The following is a 20,446-nucleotide window of genomic DNA, read 5'->3' as shown; positions in this document are numbered from 1 at the left end:
TAATAAATGAGTAGTTCAAGGGCATATTTGGTTGCACCAAATATCATGAAATTTTGGTGTAACTAAATGCATTCTACTAATATTTTCATTTTTGAAGGGGTATCAATCGGGTCAATCCCTGCCTAGCCCCATTTATTTTTTAGGTCTACGATTCTGGCCTAAAATACGGGATGTAATAAACTAAAGGTCTATGTTATTGGACGATGGGCATACTTGTCAAAATTGACACCACAATTACACCATACAAAGCCTCAAAGAATCCTATAATCCCAGTTGCAGATGTTATTGCTATTTAATGAAACACGAGGCTACACATGTTGATGAAAGACCCTTATTTGGTCAAACGTGTGTGATTAGGATAGTGTTGGGCATGACAAAGTCGTACTCAACTCTAATCAATTGAGTGCTTGTGATCTTAGGCGCTAAATCAACCGTAGTATCAAATCTATGAAGGTTGACTTGACTGTCTAGCTACCAATGTTGTAGCAATCAAGCGATTTGGAAAGGGAGGGTTAGTCCTTCAATGGGATCTTTTTCCCCTAAGCTAAGGACTCTTTTCAATGGTGACTACAATTCCCAAGTTTCCCAGTAACACAAAGATGGATGAATAAGATTAAAAATAAAAGTTGAATTGTTAATTTTATTGATTTGCAAGTAATATCATTATGATCAATGAGTAAAATTGAAATAAGCAAAGAACATAAAGAAAATTATCTATGACAGCCTATGTGGTCAGCACAGCCGTGGTGTGCAGTGTACAAGACATGACGGGCGTGATCTCCCAAGTATGGACTTGGCTCATAAGGATCCGACAACGGAGGTCACAGACATTTAATCTACTCCTAAATGTACTACAACAATAGCGTTCGACAAAAGCATATCTAAAGCTATGGTAAAATTCAAACTTACTGCAACGAGGCAAGACAGAAGTAGAGGAACTGGATAGAAGTGGCGGAACTAAGACTAAAATTAAAATAGATAGCATTGTGTTGTGTAGAGAGGTTGTACATGTGTTGGTGAGGGCCCGACACTCTTCGTTGAGTACCGTTTATATAGACTTAGGAGGGCAATAATAATGCTAAGGTTTCTTTGTTGATCTGTGCTTTTATCATCGAAAGTTACAAAACCATATCCCAGCTAGACTTAGATTCTTCATCACGTGTCCTAATATTCTTCTAATTTTAAAAAAACTTGTTTCATAAATCTCTATAATATTTGTGAAACTATTGATCATACTTTCATTTTCTGCATGATTATATAAGATGGCCTTATTGTGCATATTTGGATTGCGAAAAATCTCTGGATCGATAAGGCTTTATATAGATTTCTAATTACACTACTTAGTCACACGTGCTACTTGTGCGATGGTCATTGTCCTTCTCATGGTGCCTCGCTTTTATCCACCGCAAACATGCGAAGACTCTTAATTGTTCTAATTTTGAGAGGCAACATATTAATGAAAGTAAGATAAGAAGATTTCCTTGGGATGTGAGTGAGATTTTATCCGTCATTTGTCATTTGTGCATGGTGCCAGTACTTAATGACATTTTGCGTCTGGTTAGGTGTAAACAGACGTATTTTTTCTAAGACCGCAAGCATGTTGGCCTTGACTTCTAATCGATTGTGCTTGCTCATTAAAAAACAAAAATAAAAATAGAGTATGGTGAGCTAGGCCCAGCTGATTTTCTAGCCTATCCAAATCATGAATTTGAATGGTCAGTTCCCCTCTACCTCCTGCCTATCGTATTCATCTTCTCCATTTGCATCATCTTCCTCTTGATTCCTCGTATTGAATTTTAGCCATTGAACGCCGAGGGTAGAAGAATTAGGCAGAGCCCAAAATCCTTTTGTTGATTCGTGGGCCCTCAAATGAACGGCAAATAATAAAATCTGGTTTTCACAGGAATACTAAGAAGATTAAACCCAGATGAATCTCTTCCAATCTTGCTTTGGCTTTAACAAAATCTTAATTTTCTTAGTTAGCATGGGTCTCCAGAAGGTCCGACTACAAACTGCAATTACATTACTTTCAAGCTAGAGTTGAGTGGGAAATCCAAGTGCCACTTACGCATTACAAATATCAACAGCATTGCAATTTGATTCATTTATGTGTCCAAATGTAGAGTGATTAAAGGTGACTTCAGTAGCTTTAACCGTAAGAAATAGATAAGGATTTGAAAGTGGATTTTTGTTGTTAGTTCTAAGTAGAGGAATTGATGAAAACCAATAATGCTTCTGGGTAATCATAAACAAAAGAAATACGGTTCGAAGGGCCAAGCTAGGCTAGGAGCAGCCCTATAGATCACGCCTAGTGAAGATTCTTTCATTATCACTGCTGCTTTCTGTCGCGTGGTCTACTTGAGCTTTGGATCTACTTCATTTTGGGCTCATGCCCTAAAATAATCTGAAAAAATGGATGAGCGGTGTGATATAACACATATCATGGTGGGGCCACATAACTTTGCCATGTCAGCACAGTACGGACACACTAGGCAATCCAAGTCTCCTGATTTTGGGTTCTAGGGATAAAATGAGGGGCGCACATGATTGACGGATTGGATGTCATGAAACATTATGAAGGGACTCTCTCTCTCTCTCCCTCCATATACACAAACACACCATCCCAACCTTTTAATCAGGGGCTTGCAAAATGAACGGATTGAATCAAAATCACACCAAGGTTCCCATTTTAACGGGCAGAATTCCTTACATCAAACGATTATGATCACCCATCCGGTCTGATTTTTTTTTTATTTTTTTTTATGCTAACACCAATCCACGGTGGGCCCTACCAGATGGATGGTCGGTATCGGGCCCGGGGAACCCATCAGTCATGCTAAGATGAGCCATGCCAGCATTGCACCGGCGCGCTTGAATCTTTAGTTGGAAGGCATACCACCACTAGATACAAGACAACAGTGTAACTTTATGTGGGACCCACCATATCTTCACATAGAGGGCGTTGGATATGCCACGCTGGACACATCCAGCAATTAAGATAATTTCTTTTCTGCTGTAATTTTATTGAGAAAAATAGGGGAAAAAGAAAGAAAAAAGATAACGAAGCTGCATCTCTTTTGTGTCTGAGCAGCAAAAAAAAATTTTAAGAAAAGAAAAGAAAATCCAGCAATGGATCTCCTCTCACTGCATTCTCCTTCTTTAACGGCTCTGCCATACTCTAGAACAGCATTAATGGAAAAAAGCTCCTTCCTTTCTGGTCAGATTCTCACAATTGCCAAGAACAAGGGGCACCCAGATGCCAGAAATCTCAAATTCCTTGATTTCAGAGCTCGAACTTCAGGTATTTCATTGTTTTGAGAAATGGTTTTTTTTTTTCGTTTTTCTATTTCTATCTTGAATTTTCTCATATTATTTGATTTGATTTTATTTTTCGGTTTTTTTTTTTTTAATGGTATGATTTCTATTTAAATTATGGAAAGATTTCGTCTTTGTAATGTCAATTAGTCATGATTAGTTACGGATTTTCATTTTCAGAGATGCTCCATGAACTCCACTTGCCTGTAATCCAAAGCTCTGTGGGGCCTACCACGATGTTTGTGTTATATCCACTCCGTCCATCCGTTTGTCATCTCATTTTAGGACATGATCCCAAAAATTGAGGGAGATCCAAAGCTCAAGTGCGCCATACCACGGGAAACAGTGGGGATGGAGAAGACCACATTTGAAACCTTCCTGGGGCCCACCGTTATGTTTAGATGTCATCCAACCCGTTCATAAGGAGATTCCCACCTGGATGAAGGGAAAACATAATGTAGCCCTGATTCGAAACTTCTTTGATTCCAACTAAGGCTTCAACGGTGGGAATTCAATCCTCGTTCGTGTAGCGCACTTGAGTTTTGGATGTCCCGAGTACATGCTCCAATGCTTCTCAGAGTTCTCTATGTTATAGTGCTCCTACTTGCATTGGGACAGTTGAATAGTCCAATCGATTGATCTAGACTGTCCATTAGGTCCGTCACATATTTCATGGACCAGTACAAAAATATCACATTGATTAGAAGGTCTTAACAATTGATCAACAGCCTCCAATATGGACGGTCGAGATCATTTTTACAAAAATAGGTCCAACCAACAATTCGATTCATCTATTTGATAGTTCCCATCTTGGATTGCGTATGATTCTAAAGAATCACTTCAGTTAGGTAATCCTAATCATCCCATCCGTGGATTGGAGAAAGGAAGGCTATAAATATCAAGGCCCAATCTAGGATTGACTGGATTATCAGATTCATCTGATTTTTTCATGGTAGACCTTGAAATATGTTTTGTACTTGTTGGACGGTTTAGATTGATCTATTGAACTGTCCAAGTTACCTGCTGCAACTAAGTGCACTATAACTTCCGCTAAGAGAGCAATGGATCATCTAGGGATGTCATGGGCCGGGCTAATGCCTGCTGAAATCAGAATATGGAATAGGCCCGGCCCGAAACAGTTCAAAATCCGGGCCGCGACCAACCCCAGGCCCGGCCCATTGACAGCCCTAAATGGAGCAGTCCTCTTTAATTTGATTTCTGCCAAAGGTGATTTTTTGAGAAATTCCATGGTAACTTGGCAGAGTATGGTGGCTCACACACATGCACTTCATGTGCATGAATCCAAACTGTTCATACTGTGGGTCCAACTACAGATGTTTCATAAGACTCATAATCCATAAATCCCACGATCAGGCAATCCTAATTGTCCAATAGATGGCATCGAAACAGCCGGTTAGCAAAAATGGTCAAATGTCCAAATTCACCAAGCTAATGTCCTCCAACTGGATGGTTAGGATCCTCCAATGGACGTGATATTTGGGCTATGACAAATCCATTGTGGACCCTCATTTTGGACCGTCTGGATTTCTAGCATAACAAGATGGAATAACAAACCCTTTACGTGTCGATGAATGTGATTTTACAGAACATCGATGGGATTTGGATTTACAAACTGTAATCATATGAACCACATTATCAGTTTTTCCACCTTTTATTTTTTATTTTTTGCACACACTCACACACCCACCCACACGACATGGGCGCTTGATCCCTGGTCTCAATGTTGAAACAGAGTCTATCTACCACTGAGCCATGGAGCCAGACCCAAACATGCTCTATATTCCACATTAGTCATTGTATATAAAGGCTCTCGTATGAATACTATTGCTTCAAAACATGTTATATACCAGCTCAGGAAATTTGGTTTCTTTGCTTGAGCCGGGATCCAATACAAAGCTTTGTATGTGAAGTTCATCTAAGTGTGTCTTAAGTGCATGTAAATCGTCCAACCGAGTCTAAGTATATTGCACTCAGATGAACTTGAATACACTTACAAACTGTTGTTATACAAACTTAGACACACTTGGATGGACTTAAACACATTTACACGCACTTTTGCATCATGCAGTGTGTATGGGATCCAACTTCTCTATGCTTTTATTACTAAGATTCTCAAGACATGGTATATACCACCTCACAATATATCTGATAAGATGTTGCCGCTAATCCGTTTTTCCCTGCTGCCTTCCATTTTATGTTGAAGGGTATGCACAGGGCACAGGCAAATCCAATCCAGGGACTAAAAATGCCATTAGACAGGAAATGCAGTCAAAAGACAACGATCTTGCATTCGTTGCAGGTGCTACTGGTAAAGTAGGTTCACGCACTGTAAGGTCACGTGCTACTGCTTTTCTCCCTCAAATGTCAAATGATCTTTTCCGAGTACTCAAATTTTCTTCAATGGTCTCTTTTTTTTTTCCCCTCCTTAAATCTGCTTTTCTTTTCTCTCACTCAATGGTGATCAATAGTAGATTAAATCATGAATCGTTGAAATTTTATCAGGGAGCTTCTGAAACTTGGATTTCGAGTGCGGGCAGGTGTTCGGAGTCCACAGAAGGCAGAGCCTCTAGTGCAAGTATGTAAATCGTAGCAATTCAGATCAACGAGTTCTTGTTACCTCATTGCAAACCGTTTGATTTTTAACAAATGTTATGGTATTCACTCGCAGAGTGTTCGACAAATGAAGCTTGATGATGCAGGTACAAGTACTCTGGGAGCTGAACATAAGAAAAGCTAGTCTTGCCAACATGGTCTCCATATTCTTACTCTCAGCAAGGGTGCAAGATCCATGAAGTTCATTTGGTGGGCCCCATTGTCTGTCCCATGGCACAAATATTGGTTCAATCATCAAGTGGACCACAAATGAAAATTGGGAGGTTGAAAAAATTGACAAATGGTCCACATTTTACAACATGTGTGGCCCATCTGATGATTGGACTTCCTGATTTTTCGGCGATGGAACATTGCGGGCCCTACCTACTGGACAAACCATGTCTTGGACCCACGTGTGTGGACAGTAGAATCTGCAAGTAGCCATAGCGAGGCTCCAGTTGAATGTATACATGTGCACAGCTGATGACAGATAGTGTTTGGTTTGTAGCCCAGCTGTAGACAAGCTTGAAATTGTTGAATGTGACCTGGAGCGAGATGCAATCGAGCCAGCTATCGGCAATGCATCCATAGTTATATGTTGCATAGGTGCCAGTGAGAAGGAGATTTTTGATGTCACTGGGCCCTACCGCATTGACTATCTAGCAACTAAAAAACTTATTGATGCAGGTAAATCAGCTTTAGGAGCTCCATATCTGTTCTTCTTCTGTTTTTTTTTTTTTTTTTTTTTTTTTTTAAATCTTTCTTATTTGATACGACTGAGTGCTTTTCCTTTTTAATGGTCAGCAACTTCTGCAAAGGTTAAACACTTCATCTTGCTAACATCATTGGGGACAAATAAGATTGGATTCCCTGCATCAATTCTAAAGTAAGTAACAGTCAATGGTTTTTCTGCAGTTGATTTTTTTTTTTAAAGTTATTGTGTAAAATGATTATCAGAGTTGCATTGGAACCATTTCTGGTTCCTTTGGCTGAGTGTTTGGGCAAGTAGGGGAGACTGGAACTTTCTGCCAACTATCTCAACTGAATCACATTCAGCTCCTACATTAGACGAAACCAAATTGATATTTTACAGGAAAAGCATCTAGCCTGTCCCCATCGAAACTTGGAAACAGGGGCGCAAATGGGTCATGTTGACCCAGGAGGTCATTGAACATGACCAGATAATAAGTGGGTCTGGGTCTAAACTTTGGACCCATGGAGCAGGTCTGAGTCCAAATCTTCAACCCAGATTACAAAATGGGTCAGGTCTGGAACCAATCGAAGTTAACCCAATCTGACCCTGACCAGGTTGTTAAATGTGTGAAGTTTGGACCACCCTAAAATGGACCTGGCCCATACTGAGACTTGACCCCAGGAAAGTAGTAGTCAATATGAGTATAGGAAAGTGTAAAAGTTTGATTAATTGATTAATACTACCTAGTATAAGTGGAAAATTAGAAACCCTTGGATGAGATCCAATGGTCAATGCTAAATCCATACTATGTCGGAAATTGGAGTAGGCATTTTGTTCATGGATTATTTTTTTATCTTTTTCCGTTGTGTGTGCTTAGTTTATTGAAGAAATTATATTTGACTTTTTTTTTCCTCAAATTCTTCTCAAGCTTATCTAAGATAGCATATGACCATGTGCTCTTGGAGCTCATTGAGATTTAAATGTTGATAGAACCAACTAATTTGGATAGAACCAACCAATTTGGAGCATTATTTGTGTAAAAACTTGTAATTTTCAGACCCAACACAAACCCGATCCTTGAGATCAATGGGTCAGTCTGGGTATAGGACCGAGGCCCGCCCATTAACTAATTGGATTGGCCTTTTATTTTCACATTAAAAAAATAAAAATAAAAATTATATATATATATATATATATATATATATACACACATACTTGGACACAACTCGAAGTTTAATGGATTGGGTATGGGGCCAAAATCCTGACCCAATTATTAAATATGTCGGGTCCAGGACTCCCCTCATTTGGACCCGAGTTACCCGACCCAACCCGTTTGCAACCCTTCTTGGAAATCCAAAGTGGCCTTAAGAGTTCAGTTTCAAGCAGCTCAAGTAAAGTGTGTTTTATAGTTTTGCTCAGTGTTTTCTTTAGTGGCTAATACTAATTAGATAATGTACCTCTTTCAACAACATGATGTTGAAAAAGATGCTTATTATGGAAACTATCAGAGCTAAAATCAGAACTAACGTAGAAAATAATAATTGAAAACTCTGCTCCAAGAACATTAACCTTCAGGTCTGATGCATTAAGCTCATTAATTGCTTCACCTGTAGCTCAACTAAGTAGTGTGCAAAAGCTTGCCGATGGATTTGAACCTCGGTAGAGTTGACCCAACTTGCCTGATCACCGAGTTCAATGTCCAAACACTGATTTCATAAGTAGCGTGCCAAGTAATTGGTTAGCCAACCTTTATAATATTGGAGTTTTTCATTACAAGTACAGTTTCTGAGCCAATTATGAATTTTTAAACATTGAAATGAACATACGAGTTAGTATACTGTTATGCATGATTGATAGTAAATTCTAGTGACTGAGATTTACTTTTGCTGAAGTTTGTTTTGGGGAGTCCTGATTTGGAAAAGAAGGGCGGAAGAAGCATTGCTTGCCAGCAGTCTTCCTTACACTGTGAGTGCACCCATTTGTATTAAAATTTCTGCATCATCGAGTCATGCGCTTTTAGGCCACTCACATAAAGGGAATCCTAGACTTGCGAATTTTGCAGTTTGAATAGGAAAGTGCCAAAATTCTTCCTCATGGAGTATGTTCTTATGGTTAGTGCAATAGGCCAATGCCAAATTGGGGGTGAGATTTGTTCGGGACCTTTCCGTACATATCTCACTTATGATTTGTGATGTAGGACGTGCCACAGATGCATTCTTAGCACGGTTGGACCAAAAGAAGCCCAAACGAAAGCAGAAGTAATCTATTAGAACCGGACCCAGTCCTACGTAAGGCATGATGTAACTGTGCCCCAGGCATATCCGGTTCGAAGAAACTCATTCCGGATATGGAAAAAAATTGCCGTTCGAAGTTTTGACTATAAAAGAACCGTAACTTTTCCAAGCATCTTCATGATATTCACAACCTATCGATTTTTATGAAATGATGGTTCAGGGGTCAACTGACCTAGTAGGTTGCACACCACCGTTTCATAGGAAAGTGCACGCTTTCGGTTCAAAATTGCGATTTTAGGACAATTTACTATTTTTAGTAATTTCTATTTTTGTCGTATCTCCTTACTTTTAGAGTTTTATGATTTTTATATTTTTAAAAAAATTGCTTACAATAATGTCAGGAATGCTCCGGTAAGGTTTATCTAGACTTTCTATTTTGAGCAAATTAGGCTTTAGAAGAGTTTTGCTATTTCGGGTAACTTCTAAACGAATTAGGGTTTTGTTCTTTCTTTATTAGTGGTGTAATTGAGAAATCAAATACCCATTATTCAATATAATATTTGAATTTTCTCTCTTATTTTCTTGTGGACTCAAGAACTCTTCTTGTGGATTCAAGGTTTTAATCACTTGAGGAAGACGGTGTTCTTCTTCTTCTTTGTTACATGTCCTTCCCTACATCAATTTGGAAAGTGGAAACCCATTAAATGTGGGTTCCATTTTCCTTGATGTCCTAAAAGACAAGCCTACATTGTGGGTTAGAAGTCCCACCAACCGCAATTTGGCTGTGCATCCAAACATAAGTTTTCATTTTGAGATAAACTGCTGCTGTGGATTTACTAGACAGGACTTTCTCACGTGCTCTATTGTTAACTTAATTGAATCCATGTTGCTATTCAGATAGTGAGGCCTGGAGGGATGGAGCGGCCTACAGATGCTTATAAGGAAACCCATAATCTTGTCCTTGCCAATGAAGATACTTATTTCGGTGGCCAAGTTTCCAACCTTCAGGTACCCATATTTTCAGAATCTTACTAGAATTCGAAATCATTTACTACAATCAGTTCTTGTTGATTTTACTGAATATTCATGAATTGATGCATTGCAGGTGGCGGAGCTCATGGCATTCATGGCGAAGAACAGGAGCCTTTCTTTCTGTAAAGTCGTTGAAGTAATTGCAGAAACAACTGCGCCATTGACTCCAATGGGAGTGCTTCTTGCCAAGATCCCATCACAGCGTGTAGATTCTTCCTTGAAGAAGGTATTCTCAATCTGTGTCCGGCAAAACTGAGAAGGCATTTTTGGGTTGGTGGTTTTAAGAAATAAGGGACTGTTCCATAATGATTTTACCAACTATATCTGAAAACATACGTTTCCATAGGTGATGTTGGAATCTTTAGCTTCTCCAGTTCAACCTTATGACCTAAGTAATTTATTGGATTTTTACTAAACAACCAGGAGCCAAATTACATTGTCATTGGTTTTCTTGTCAGGAACTACAAACTGACAGTAAGCCTGATCCTGCACCTTCTCAGAGCGTTGAAACCAAAAGCACTGCTGTTGAGAAGGAACCAATACAAACTGAAGTTCCAAAAACAAGGCCTCTCTCGCCTTATATTGTGTAAGTCAGTTTAACTTATACTGCATGTTGTAAATATGGGATGTTATCTAACAAAGGATCATGGCTTTTACAGGTATGACGATTTGAAACCGCCAACATCTCCTACTCCGACACCAAGCACTACTCCCGGTGGCCCCAAAGAGAGTCATTTAAATGTTATATCAGTGGCGTCGGAGCCCAACCCTGCAAATACTCGGATTAGTGTATCTGAGCCCACAGCTGGTAGCATTGAGAAGGAATTGGCCAAAGTCAATGTACCAAAACCAAGACCAAGCTCTCCTTTTGTTGCGTAAGTAAATTACCCAACACCGCTTAACATAGCTCATACAAGGCTTCTTCTTCTTCTTTTTTAATTGAGATGTATTGACAGTTATGAGGATTTGAAGCCGCCCACCTCGCCAACCCCAACACCGAGTTCTACTTCAGGTGCGAAAGAAAAACTGGTGATTAATGCACCACCAGATGGATCTGTGACAACGCCTAATGCAGGAGATGGTGTAGCCGGAAAAACACCTGTTGTTGAGAAGTAAGTCCTGCAAGTTTCATCACAGAACTCATATCATCTTTCACCATATTACATGTAAGTCAGTTTTCATCACTGTCCTTACTGGAATCATGAGGAATGCTACTATCACAGACTCCAAGGGGATGCACATATGGACTGTATTAATATTTCACAAAATTGAATCAACAGTTATGATTCGATAACTAAGATTGTGAAATGCATACATACACAATGATATCAACTGGAAAACCACGAACTAGAAAAGTGATTGCCACATACCTTGAGCTATATGCTGAGCCGACGATGCACGACACTCCTCTAGGCAGTCGGACTTGATGATAAATGGCTTCAATCATTGCTCCACACACCCCTGCATGGTAGATGCCCTTGGATCACCTTCTCCCCAATTCTCCCTCAAGTGTGTGCAATAGATGGCTAACCCCACATGTTTTTTAGCTTAGTTGGAGAGGCCAAGAATCTTTTATTTGGATCCCCTTTCCCATCATAGAAACCAAGTCCTATATGGACTCTCCTTCCTTGCACATGTTAGCTTGCCTAAATGTGAAGCTTCCTTTTATGATTGGATCTTCAAACTTAGAGCTCAAGTTTTCTAAAAACCAAAAGCCAAAGTGGTTGTACATGTGTGTGCATGCATGTGGGCCACCGTACGGAAGACATGCTAACAGACCATTCATCTTGAGGTACCCCTCATGTATGGTCATAGCCCAAAAGCACATTAATTGGATGATTCTAACTATCCAATCAGAGTTTTAAGGGTCAGCCAGATTCAATGGCACAGTCCTCCATTTGAGCAGTTGGGGTCATACCAAATGTGTGGATTTTGGGCTATGGCACAACGATCCTTGGCCCCCTCTTGATGAGCCATCCAGATTACATCCATGTTTACATGTATATCCATGGAGTGCATGCTATATTAGCATTCCACCACTGCTACTACAATTCATGCATAGACACCTATGTGTTCATGTGTATGGGTTTGTGCTTGTGTGCAGACGCTCACAGAAACACATGCACATGCACTCGTGACCTCGTATGCTTTATACATGATACTATCCTAGCTATTGTAGTTGATAGAGACTCTTTCCAGGTATGAAGACATGAAGCTGCCTACTTCTCCGTCTCCAACTACCCCATATGTATCAACAATTTCAACTCCTCCAAAAGAGAGCAACTCACAAAAACCTCCTATAGCCAATGCCAGCATTTCAGAAGTTCCTCCCTCTGATAAACTAGGAGATAAACAGCATTTCAATCAACAAAAACTAAGGCCACTTTCTGTTCACAACCCCAAGTGTAGCGTCGCGATGTAGTAATAACTCGTGAGAACGAGGTCGAATCCACAGGGACTAAACTTGTACGTATTCTGAAAAGAACTAGAATTAGAACTAGAACAAGATCTAAATCTAAATATGGAATAAAAGAGAGTAATTGTGAAGGATTTATCAAATATCAAAAGTGAACTAGAGCGTCAAGGATCCACTTGCAATAATCAGGGAGCCCTCTTACTTGATTCAAGTATCACAATTGGAATTAGAGTCTTCTCCTATCTAATTGGAAGATATAACAATTAAGATCAAATTTGAACTTTCCTTGACCTAATTCTCAATGGAGGAGAATTATAATAATTGAAAGGGATTCCATTACCAAACCATGCCCATGGGACAATGGCCAACAACAGGATTTACCAATCCCACAATCTCAAAATTAGGAAAAGAAGATACTCAAAGCTATTGTAGATCTACTGTAATTTGAGTCAAAATAAACCATTAAAAACTGAAAGTATTCCTTAAATATCAAATTAGAATCAAAGAAGGTTCAACATAAACATGAATTAAAGCAAAAGAAACATCCCATCACACTATAAGCTTCACCTCTTAGCCCTAGTTAAGATGTTTAACCAACCATATATGATTGGACCAAAGTCTCTTAAGAAAAAAAAAAAAACAACTAAGGAAGAAGAAAAAAAAAACTCTTAGTAACGGCTGCTTCTCCACCCTTTTGCTCCACTTCTTAAACCCTAGAAGTTGCCTAAGAACATCCTAGGGAGTCCTATTTATAGTTGTGGAACTCCAACTTTCGCACCTAGTTGGAAAACTCTAGAAACCACCTCAGGACGATTTCAGGATTCCTTTTCTTCACTTCAAATATTTGATTCTCTTCATTCTTCACTTGGTTTTCTTGGATATTTGGCATTTGAATTCTTCAATGTTGGTCTCCTAAGATCCATCCCTTGCCTTGGTGATTCTTGAGCATCAAATTCATGCTTTTAACACCATTTTCAATCCAAGCTCTTAAATTCACCTTGCAACACAAACATGAGTAAAATAGAACATTAAGGGCCTATTTGGATACGCGTTTTGGGATGTATTGTATCATATTAGAAGTTATGATTTAGCGTTTACCATGTTTGGATTGGAGTGAATAGGAGTTGAATCCTATGCGTGCGAATACAAACTCTAGCTAAATTTTTGAACTGGTAATAGAGTATTGTCAGTGGGTTCTGTTGCCATCAATACTTCGTATTCATTGCGCCATATTCGGCAGCGGATGAAAGTTTGAAATTTGTACGATTACAAGATATCCGGTACCTATGCAGTGTAAGATCGGGGCCGTTCATTTAGTACATTTCAACGTGAAAATCATCTGGGCTAGAAATCAGAAAGTTCCATACGTCAAACAAGCCACCCGACCCAATTAAGATTGTACAATACGAAGACATAATACGTCCTATCCAAACATTGATCTGTATAACGTATTGTATACTATGCCAAACAATACCTCCTATCCAAACATTGATTAGTATCTGATTGATTTGGATGTATTCTGAAAACCGTCCAATGTATACATGAACAGTACCCAAATACAATACAATACAATACTATATGCGAATCCAAACAGACCCTAAACATTATCATGTTCATAAAACCAAGATATAAATGGGGGATAATATGCAATATTTGACCCTCAACACTTTCTCCTTTCACAATGTAAGATCACCAGCATGTTTTGCTTTTTTCTTCCATTATCTGGTAAAGACTATGTTTACATCGATTCCCACACATTCAATCTCCATATTTATAAACAGGTACGAGGACTTAAAGCCTCCAACCTCTCCAATCCCATCGTCGAAGAAATTCTAGGACGTTCCGATCCTAGTAAGGTGAAAACCACATCTGAGCATGCATTTTCATGCACCATCAAATTGAAACCTGTAATTCGTTTTCAGTTGTATGATTGTATCATTTCATCCTTTCTGTTACATGCATTTTGATTGTATGATCTCAATCTTGCGGTATTCGCATTATGAGAGTTGTTCTTGGATTCTGTCAACCGTTTTTCAGGTTGTAAAAAACATGGTTCTATCCATTCAGTTTCCTATTGAAGAATCTGTTGAGCAAAATATTTTGGGTTCATGGGCTGCTCAAATAAATAAATAAGATCAAAACATTTTCTATATTGTTCACTACTACTAGGAAGTGTATTGGACCCCACAATTGAATATTAACCACCCAATGGGCGGAAGGACAGTACTTTGTGACTATAGCATTTTCCAATAACTATTCCAGTGCATTGTTAGGTGGGCCGTGAAGCATGTCTGAAAAGCAGCTGTCCTGAAATCCTAGTCAATGCAGAACACCCAGCTGATCTTGGATCTGGGTTTGGATCCGGATCCTAAGATCCAATTGAGATCCTCATCCAACCGAGATCTGACCCAGTCCACAATCCTAAAGGGTAGAGGAGTGCCCAATTGGATTTGGATGTGGACCCACACTGTTAGGCCTGATCCATAATAAGGTCGGATAGGGTCTACCAAGATCAGAGCGGTGTGCTCCTTCAAACCAAGCAGATTGAGTTGATCCGCCATTGGTTGAAGGTTGATTCACCGCTTGCACAAATGCAGCAAGCATGATTCGCGAATTAGCAATCCCTGAATTCTCATGTCTCTTAATCTGTCCCAACAACTACATGCATTAAAATTCATGAACCCTCACCTGTAAATTACCTGAATCTAAGCGTTGTTAGCACAACTTAGAATTTTTTCCCCCAGTCCTGGCGGTATCAAGATGCCACTGTGCTGGGATATCTTATCTGTCTCTTGGGAAAATGAATTTCTCTAGAAAAGATTTTCAGTTCAATCTTCTTCTTCTTCTTTTCTCATTCTTCACTTGAACCAATCCACCTTCTCGGCCTTTTGTTTTTAAAGTGAGTTGTGTATCTACTCCAATGATATTATTGTTATACACCCTTGTAGGCAAAGATCCGGGTAAGATATGCACTTCTTTGGGAATGACAAAATTTTTTTTTATCTTACTTTCATTTAGTATTTTGGCCTAAATTCTTTTGTTCCTCGATACTCGATCAAATCCTCTTTTTAGACATTTGAATCCACCTTTATAGTCTCATATTTAGTAATTTCTGAATTGCTTCTTATGTATGGGGGATCATTGAAAAAAGCAAGAATACTATTTCTACATAAAATATCATGTATGGGTATCTTTGATTAGATACCATGACAGGGCACTAATTCTTTCTCCTGTTCTTGATCATTTTTTAAAAAAGGACTCGTATAATTGATTAAATATTTAAAACTTTGTATATTTCAGAAGATGAGCAAACACATATTTTAGAACACAGCAACTACATGTTTTTTTTTTTAATAAAACATATTTTATTCAATATATATATGTGTGTGTGTGTGTGGCAATTTGAAAAAAGTAGATTGGAAGTAGCCACCCATTGATAAAATTGAGCAGAATGTGAAAATTTTTAGTAGAGACAGATTGATTATATGCATTTTACTTGAAAAGGAAGGATTCTAAAGAGGAAAAAAACACCATTCAATTATCAATATACATTATGGTTCAAACATACAGAAATTATTGTTGTTTTAATTAAAGTTTTCATTTTAACCTTATTCATATATAATATATTGATACATGTATAACCACTCCATTTTTTATAATCTAACCTACATTAAACCCAAACTTCCCATTCTCATATTTTTTAGGCATTTTTATTTTTTGACCATATTTTTGGCAATCGAGAATGAATTAAACACAGGCATTTCCAATACCATTTTGTTGATGTATGCCGTTTTGTTCACTATGGGTAGATATAAATGCAATAAGAACTCAAGAAATTTTTAAGGCACGTTTGGATACCACCAAATAAGTTACTTTTTCTATGTACAGCAGTAAAAAAGTAACTTATTTCAGATAAGTAAGTTTGGTTTTTTTTTTTTTTTGGGGGTGGGGGGGGAGTAGTACACACCCATGGTTTATGATTAGTTATAAGTAACTTTTTACTTAAAAGTACATAATCATTTCAATTAATATTTTTTAGCTTTTCTACCTTTCGTAAGTTGCTGAAGGGAGGCACCAGGAGAGACAAAAGAGAGGAGAAGCTGATAAGTATGTTAGGGAATAAGTAGCTTATCTTCTTAATAAGTAGAAACTAAGATATGCTACTTGTGGAATAAGTAGCTTATCTTAAGCAACTATCCAAATGGACCCTAAATTAAATGGCGGCTTTGCCAGTTATGTAAATCAATGGCATGAATCGAATGGATCGAGTATACAAACCTCCAAGCAAATGTTAGCGAACGTACGTGACCGAATGAGTAATAAGAAGAAAAAAAAATTCACAATTTGCAGACTGAACTAAGCTGCCAATACGACATCAATCGTTGGAAGAGACTCGTTGGAATTAATATGAATTCTACTCCCTCAACAACCATCACGACAATGGTTCGGCGTCCAGGCCATGCTGCATTTTATAATTTCTACTAATCAACAGATGGAAACTAATTTCTCCGTCGACAGCAAAAATAATAATAATAATAATAACAATAACAATAATAATAAATATTATAAATGCACCATATTGAATTATTTATGCTATTCCTTTCATTTTTCAAGTTGGTTATCTTTCTTTTCTTTTTCTCTAAAAAAAAAAAGAAAAAGGGAATGAAATCGTGGACCTACATCAAATAAGAACACTCATGTGAACTTGTTACAGACCGTCCATCTTTCGCTAGTTCAATCTCATGGGTAAGGGTTACTTGGGTTCCCACCACTGAAAGGGTATGCAGCACGGATGAGCCCTATTTTCAGTTCGTTTTAACTGTCCGTTGCATGCCATCTGTCCTATGTTTGGGGTTGCGAATTTTGGACCACTTGGGGCCCACTAGATGAATAGTTAAAATGATGCTAATATTTCGGACATGATATCATGGTCATGGTTCATCCATGAACGGGGACATCAGATCAATGGCTTAGATAAGCCAATTTTGGGCCCACACGTGTACATTGCTAGAGTAAAAAAAATAATCTTCCATAACCTAAAAAAGATGAAATTAATAAACACAAATCCATTGTCGTCTAGTCCGGTTAGGATACCTGGCTTTCACCCAGGCGACCCGGGTTCAAATCCCGGCAATGGAATTTTTTTGTACTTTTAACGGTGATGCATCAATGGAAATTTTTTTATTTTTTTACTTTTTAACGGTGATGATTGCCTCTTCTTTTTTTCTTTTTTTTCATTTTAACGGTGATGATTGCCTCTTTTTTTTTCATTTTAACGGTGATGCATCCAACTTTCCTGATGAGAGGTTTGGATCTGTCACAGGCACAGACACATGATAAGCTAATTGGACGTGGGTGGGCCCTGCAATGGATGGGCCAGTGGACATAAATCATAGGGACCAGATGATCACCTATTTGGTAAAATAAAGGGGACATTCTAATGGCTATGATTGTATTTTGGGTCCAGTAGTACTGTTTGGTGGTCCATTCTTGTTGGTCCTTAAGATGGACCATCTGATCTTTCGACCAATCAATGATGGGGTTGTAGGTCCAGAAATATTCAGATCTTCTCACGGCAAAACTAATGCCCATTTGGGTGGAAATATCAAATATGGAATCTTAACCTGCACCTCAAAATCAGGCTTTTAAAAATTCAATTTTTTAGAACGCTGCTAGATTCCCGCCAACCATCTTTAGATGGTGAGAGATGGTGGGTGCGTGATTCTCATGGGCTTTGTCTGCATTTCCCTTCTTGGGGAGATGAATTTCTTTCGTTTAGTTCAAATTGAGTTAATTGCATGACGTGCATAATTTCTTTTACCTGCATATCATCCATCACGCTACGCCAGAGTATCAAAAGTTTTCCTTTCAAAAGATGGGGCAGATGCTTCGTAGACAGGCATGCAGAAATTGTACACCTGGCAGTATGGAGCGCATTGACTCGAAATCAGATGGTTTGAATGATCCTGACCTTTAATTTGTGGGCACTTGTTTGTCAGGATAGAACCATTGAATATCTTTTATTTTTCACCATCAACAAATATCCACAAATCCACTAGTCAATTTAAGTAGGAATAATTTTTTATTCGTGATATATCTACTATGGGAATTATAATTTGGACAACTCAATTTGACTTACTACTATTACACCTATGCGATTTTCTAGCTGTTGAGTCTTATTATAGGAGCATGCAGAGAAAATAAGCTTTCATAAGTCCCTTTTGATTTTAGTGATCATTACCAAATAATGCCTTCTTGATAAGAACTTACATGGAAATATTTTCTGAGGCATGGAATTACAAAAACGTCTTAGTTTATTTTCTTCTTAAAAAACGAGTGAAACTCAAAACTCAAGACTTGTGGGGCTCACATGACGTGTATGTAAACACCTCACTCAAAGTTTTATAGGTGAATGGATAGGAGATGCATTGGACTAAATCGAATTGCCAAGCGAGTAAGTTTGGGCAATGTTGCTCGATCTCAGCCTTGGCATTTTTGTCGAAATCGATTGTACCTCCGTAAGGAATATCTCGGCCCATTATGTAGCTCTCCCACACCAGGTGTGTCTGGGATGCCTCATGGTTGTTCTCCTATGAAAATTGGCCAGTAAACCAATTTGGACCATATGCTCCATTATGAAATGGAGTGAACGACTGATTCCACTTATTTTGGCTCAAAGAAAATAATAAAATACTCACATACACGGAAAAGGATTGGAGTGATTGAGGGGAATTGATGATGCGTTCGCCATAGCAAGAGTAAACGGCTTTGGAGTGGATGGGTTTGCATACAATGGAATGGCAGAAGTACTCATAGAGTTACATCTGAAGAAGCCACAATGGGCCTCCTCTCGAAAACAAACCATTGGTGGTTACTTCATAAATACCCTTATACAAGTGGTTAAATACAAAAGGTGCCCGAGTGAGCTTTCAACCTTGAGCGAGAGCCTCAGCCAATTGGATGTATTCATTGGTGATTTATAGGGCGTTTAAGCGGAGTTGGTGGCGGCAGATCCAAAGCAGAAGGAAAGCCATGTGTTCCTCATACTCGACCAACCCACTTTGCTTATGATAAGCCTATAAAATGTGGGTATAGGCTTTTCTGGGCTTATTTGTGAAGCGTCTGATCTCTTTCTGTACGAAACCCGAATAAACAGCTTCACCAAAGAGAAAAAGTTAAGGTTGTGATATCAAAGATAGTTGGATTCATGAGGCTGCAGCTAAAGAAGGTGCTAGTAAAAGAGCTCTAAAATATCGAAGTTGTGACAAGGATGGCGGGATCTAAAGGATAGTCATAGATGGAAAGCTTGGTACATTCATAAATGCATGATCCTCTCCATGTTGTCTCATATTGAGATGAGATATGAGCGACCCAGACATCCCATTCTGGAAGGGGTTTTGGCCATGATCGGGGATTCTTCAGAGAAATAGAAAGACCAAGGATGTTTTATGATTGGATCAGCAAAGTTTCACCAGGACAGATTGGAAACAAAGCATTCATCATGCTAACTTCTTCAACACCAGTCGTTGGGGTGAATGCCGGACCTATGCAGTAATAATCTTCAATGGGCTATTTGAAAATTGTCTTATCGATGCATTTCTTGGCAAGGGCATCCATTACTGTAACAAGATCATTTTGTTGGAACGATGGAGGGGAAGATGAGGAAGCGGCCATTAATTGAAGAAGGAGATTCGAAACTCAAAGTTACTTTGAGGAAATGGGAATGAAGACCTAAGGAGGAAAGGGAATTCGAAACGGCGCTTATATCGGCCAAAGTAAGAGAGCATTTACTGTGATTTTGTGGGAAACGATGAAAAGACATGTGTCGACAAGGGATTTGAATCTTAATTCGATAAAGAGCAATTCTCACTGATGTGTTATGCTTATATCGGCTGAAGAAGTTTATCAGTGCACTACCACGTGTGGGTAATAAATGTCGCATTAATGAAGGGTCGCACATTTCTTTCACCTTTTTCCAAAAGTGAAGCGATATGGGGGGGCAATGTTCACCCCATTATCGTCGATCCTCTTAAGAACCGATTATGATAGGTTACGTGCAATGCCACGTCATTGTTTAAGTGGACGATGGAAGAGCAATCTCGAAGGAGCGGTTACAAGAAACCGAGGAAGCAAGTAGTAGTG

At 38.7% G+C, this 20,446-nt stretch overlaps 1 protein-coding gene and 1 non-coding gene across 6 annotated transcripts; both read left to right on the top strand.

Moving 5' to 3' along the window:
- The first annotated feature begins 3,024 nt into the window (after positions 1-3,024).
- LOC131229239 (protein TIC 62, chloroplastic) lies at positions 3,025-14,541 on the top strand. Of its 5 annotated transcripts, none has more exons than XR_009163234.1 (14): positions 3,025-3,301; positions 5,540-5,669; positions 5,839-5,911; positions 6,005-6,035; positions 6,442-6,615; positions 6,733-6,814; positions 8,515-8,587; positions 9,754-9,864; positions 9,962-10,114; positions 10,347-10,474; positions 10,548-10,763; positions 10,845-10,900; positions 14,086-14,160; positions 14,342-14,541. XR_009163234.1 is itself a non-coding variant. In XM_058225139.1 (13 exons), the coding sequence occupies exons 1-13, from the start codon at positions 3,130-3,132 to the stop codon at positions 14,097-14,099; spliced, it is 1,413 nt and encodes a 470-aa protein (XP_058081122.1). In that variant the 5' UTR covers positions 3,025-3,129; the 3' UTR covers positions 14,100-14,330. The 5 variants fall into 5 exon arrangements, 1 of the variants encoding a protein (XP_058081122.1); XR_009163232.1 differs by having other exon boundaries at positions 3,026-3,301; positions 10,845-11,054; XM_058225139.1 differs by lacking the exon at positions 14,342-14,541 and having other exon boundaries at positions 14,086-14,330.
- A 2,828-nt stretch (positions 14,542-17,369) lies between these two features.
- Positions 17,370-17,443, top strand: TRNAE-UUC (transfer RNA glutamic acid (anticodon UUC)). The gene has a single exon. It is a non-coding gene; the product is annotated as a tRNA-Glu (tRNA).
- Positions 17,444-20,446: the final 3,003 nt, after the last annotated feature.

Source organism: Magnolia sinica, chromosome 16, assembly GCF_029962835.1.
Source record: "Magnolia sinica isolate HGM2019 chromosome 16, MsV1, whole genome shotgun sequence".
NCBI classification, from domain to species: Eukaryota; Viridiplantae; Streptophyta; class Magnoliopsida; order Magnoliales; family Magnoliaceae; genus Magnolia; species Magnolia sinica.
This window is presented reverse-complemented; position numbering and strand designations above follow the sequence as displayed.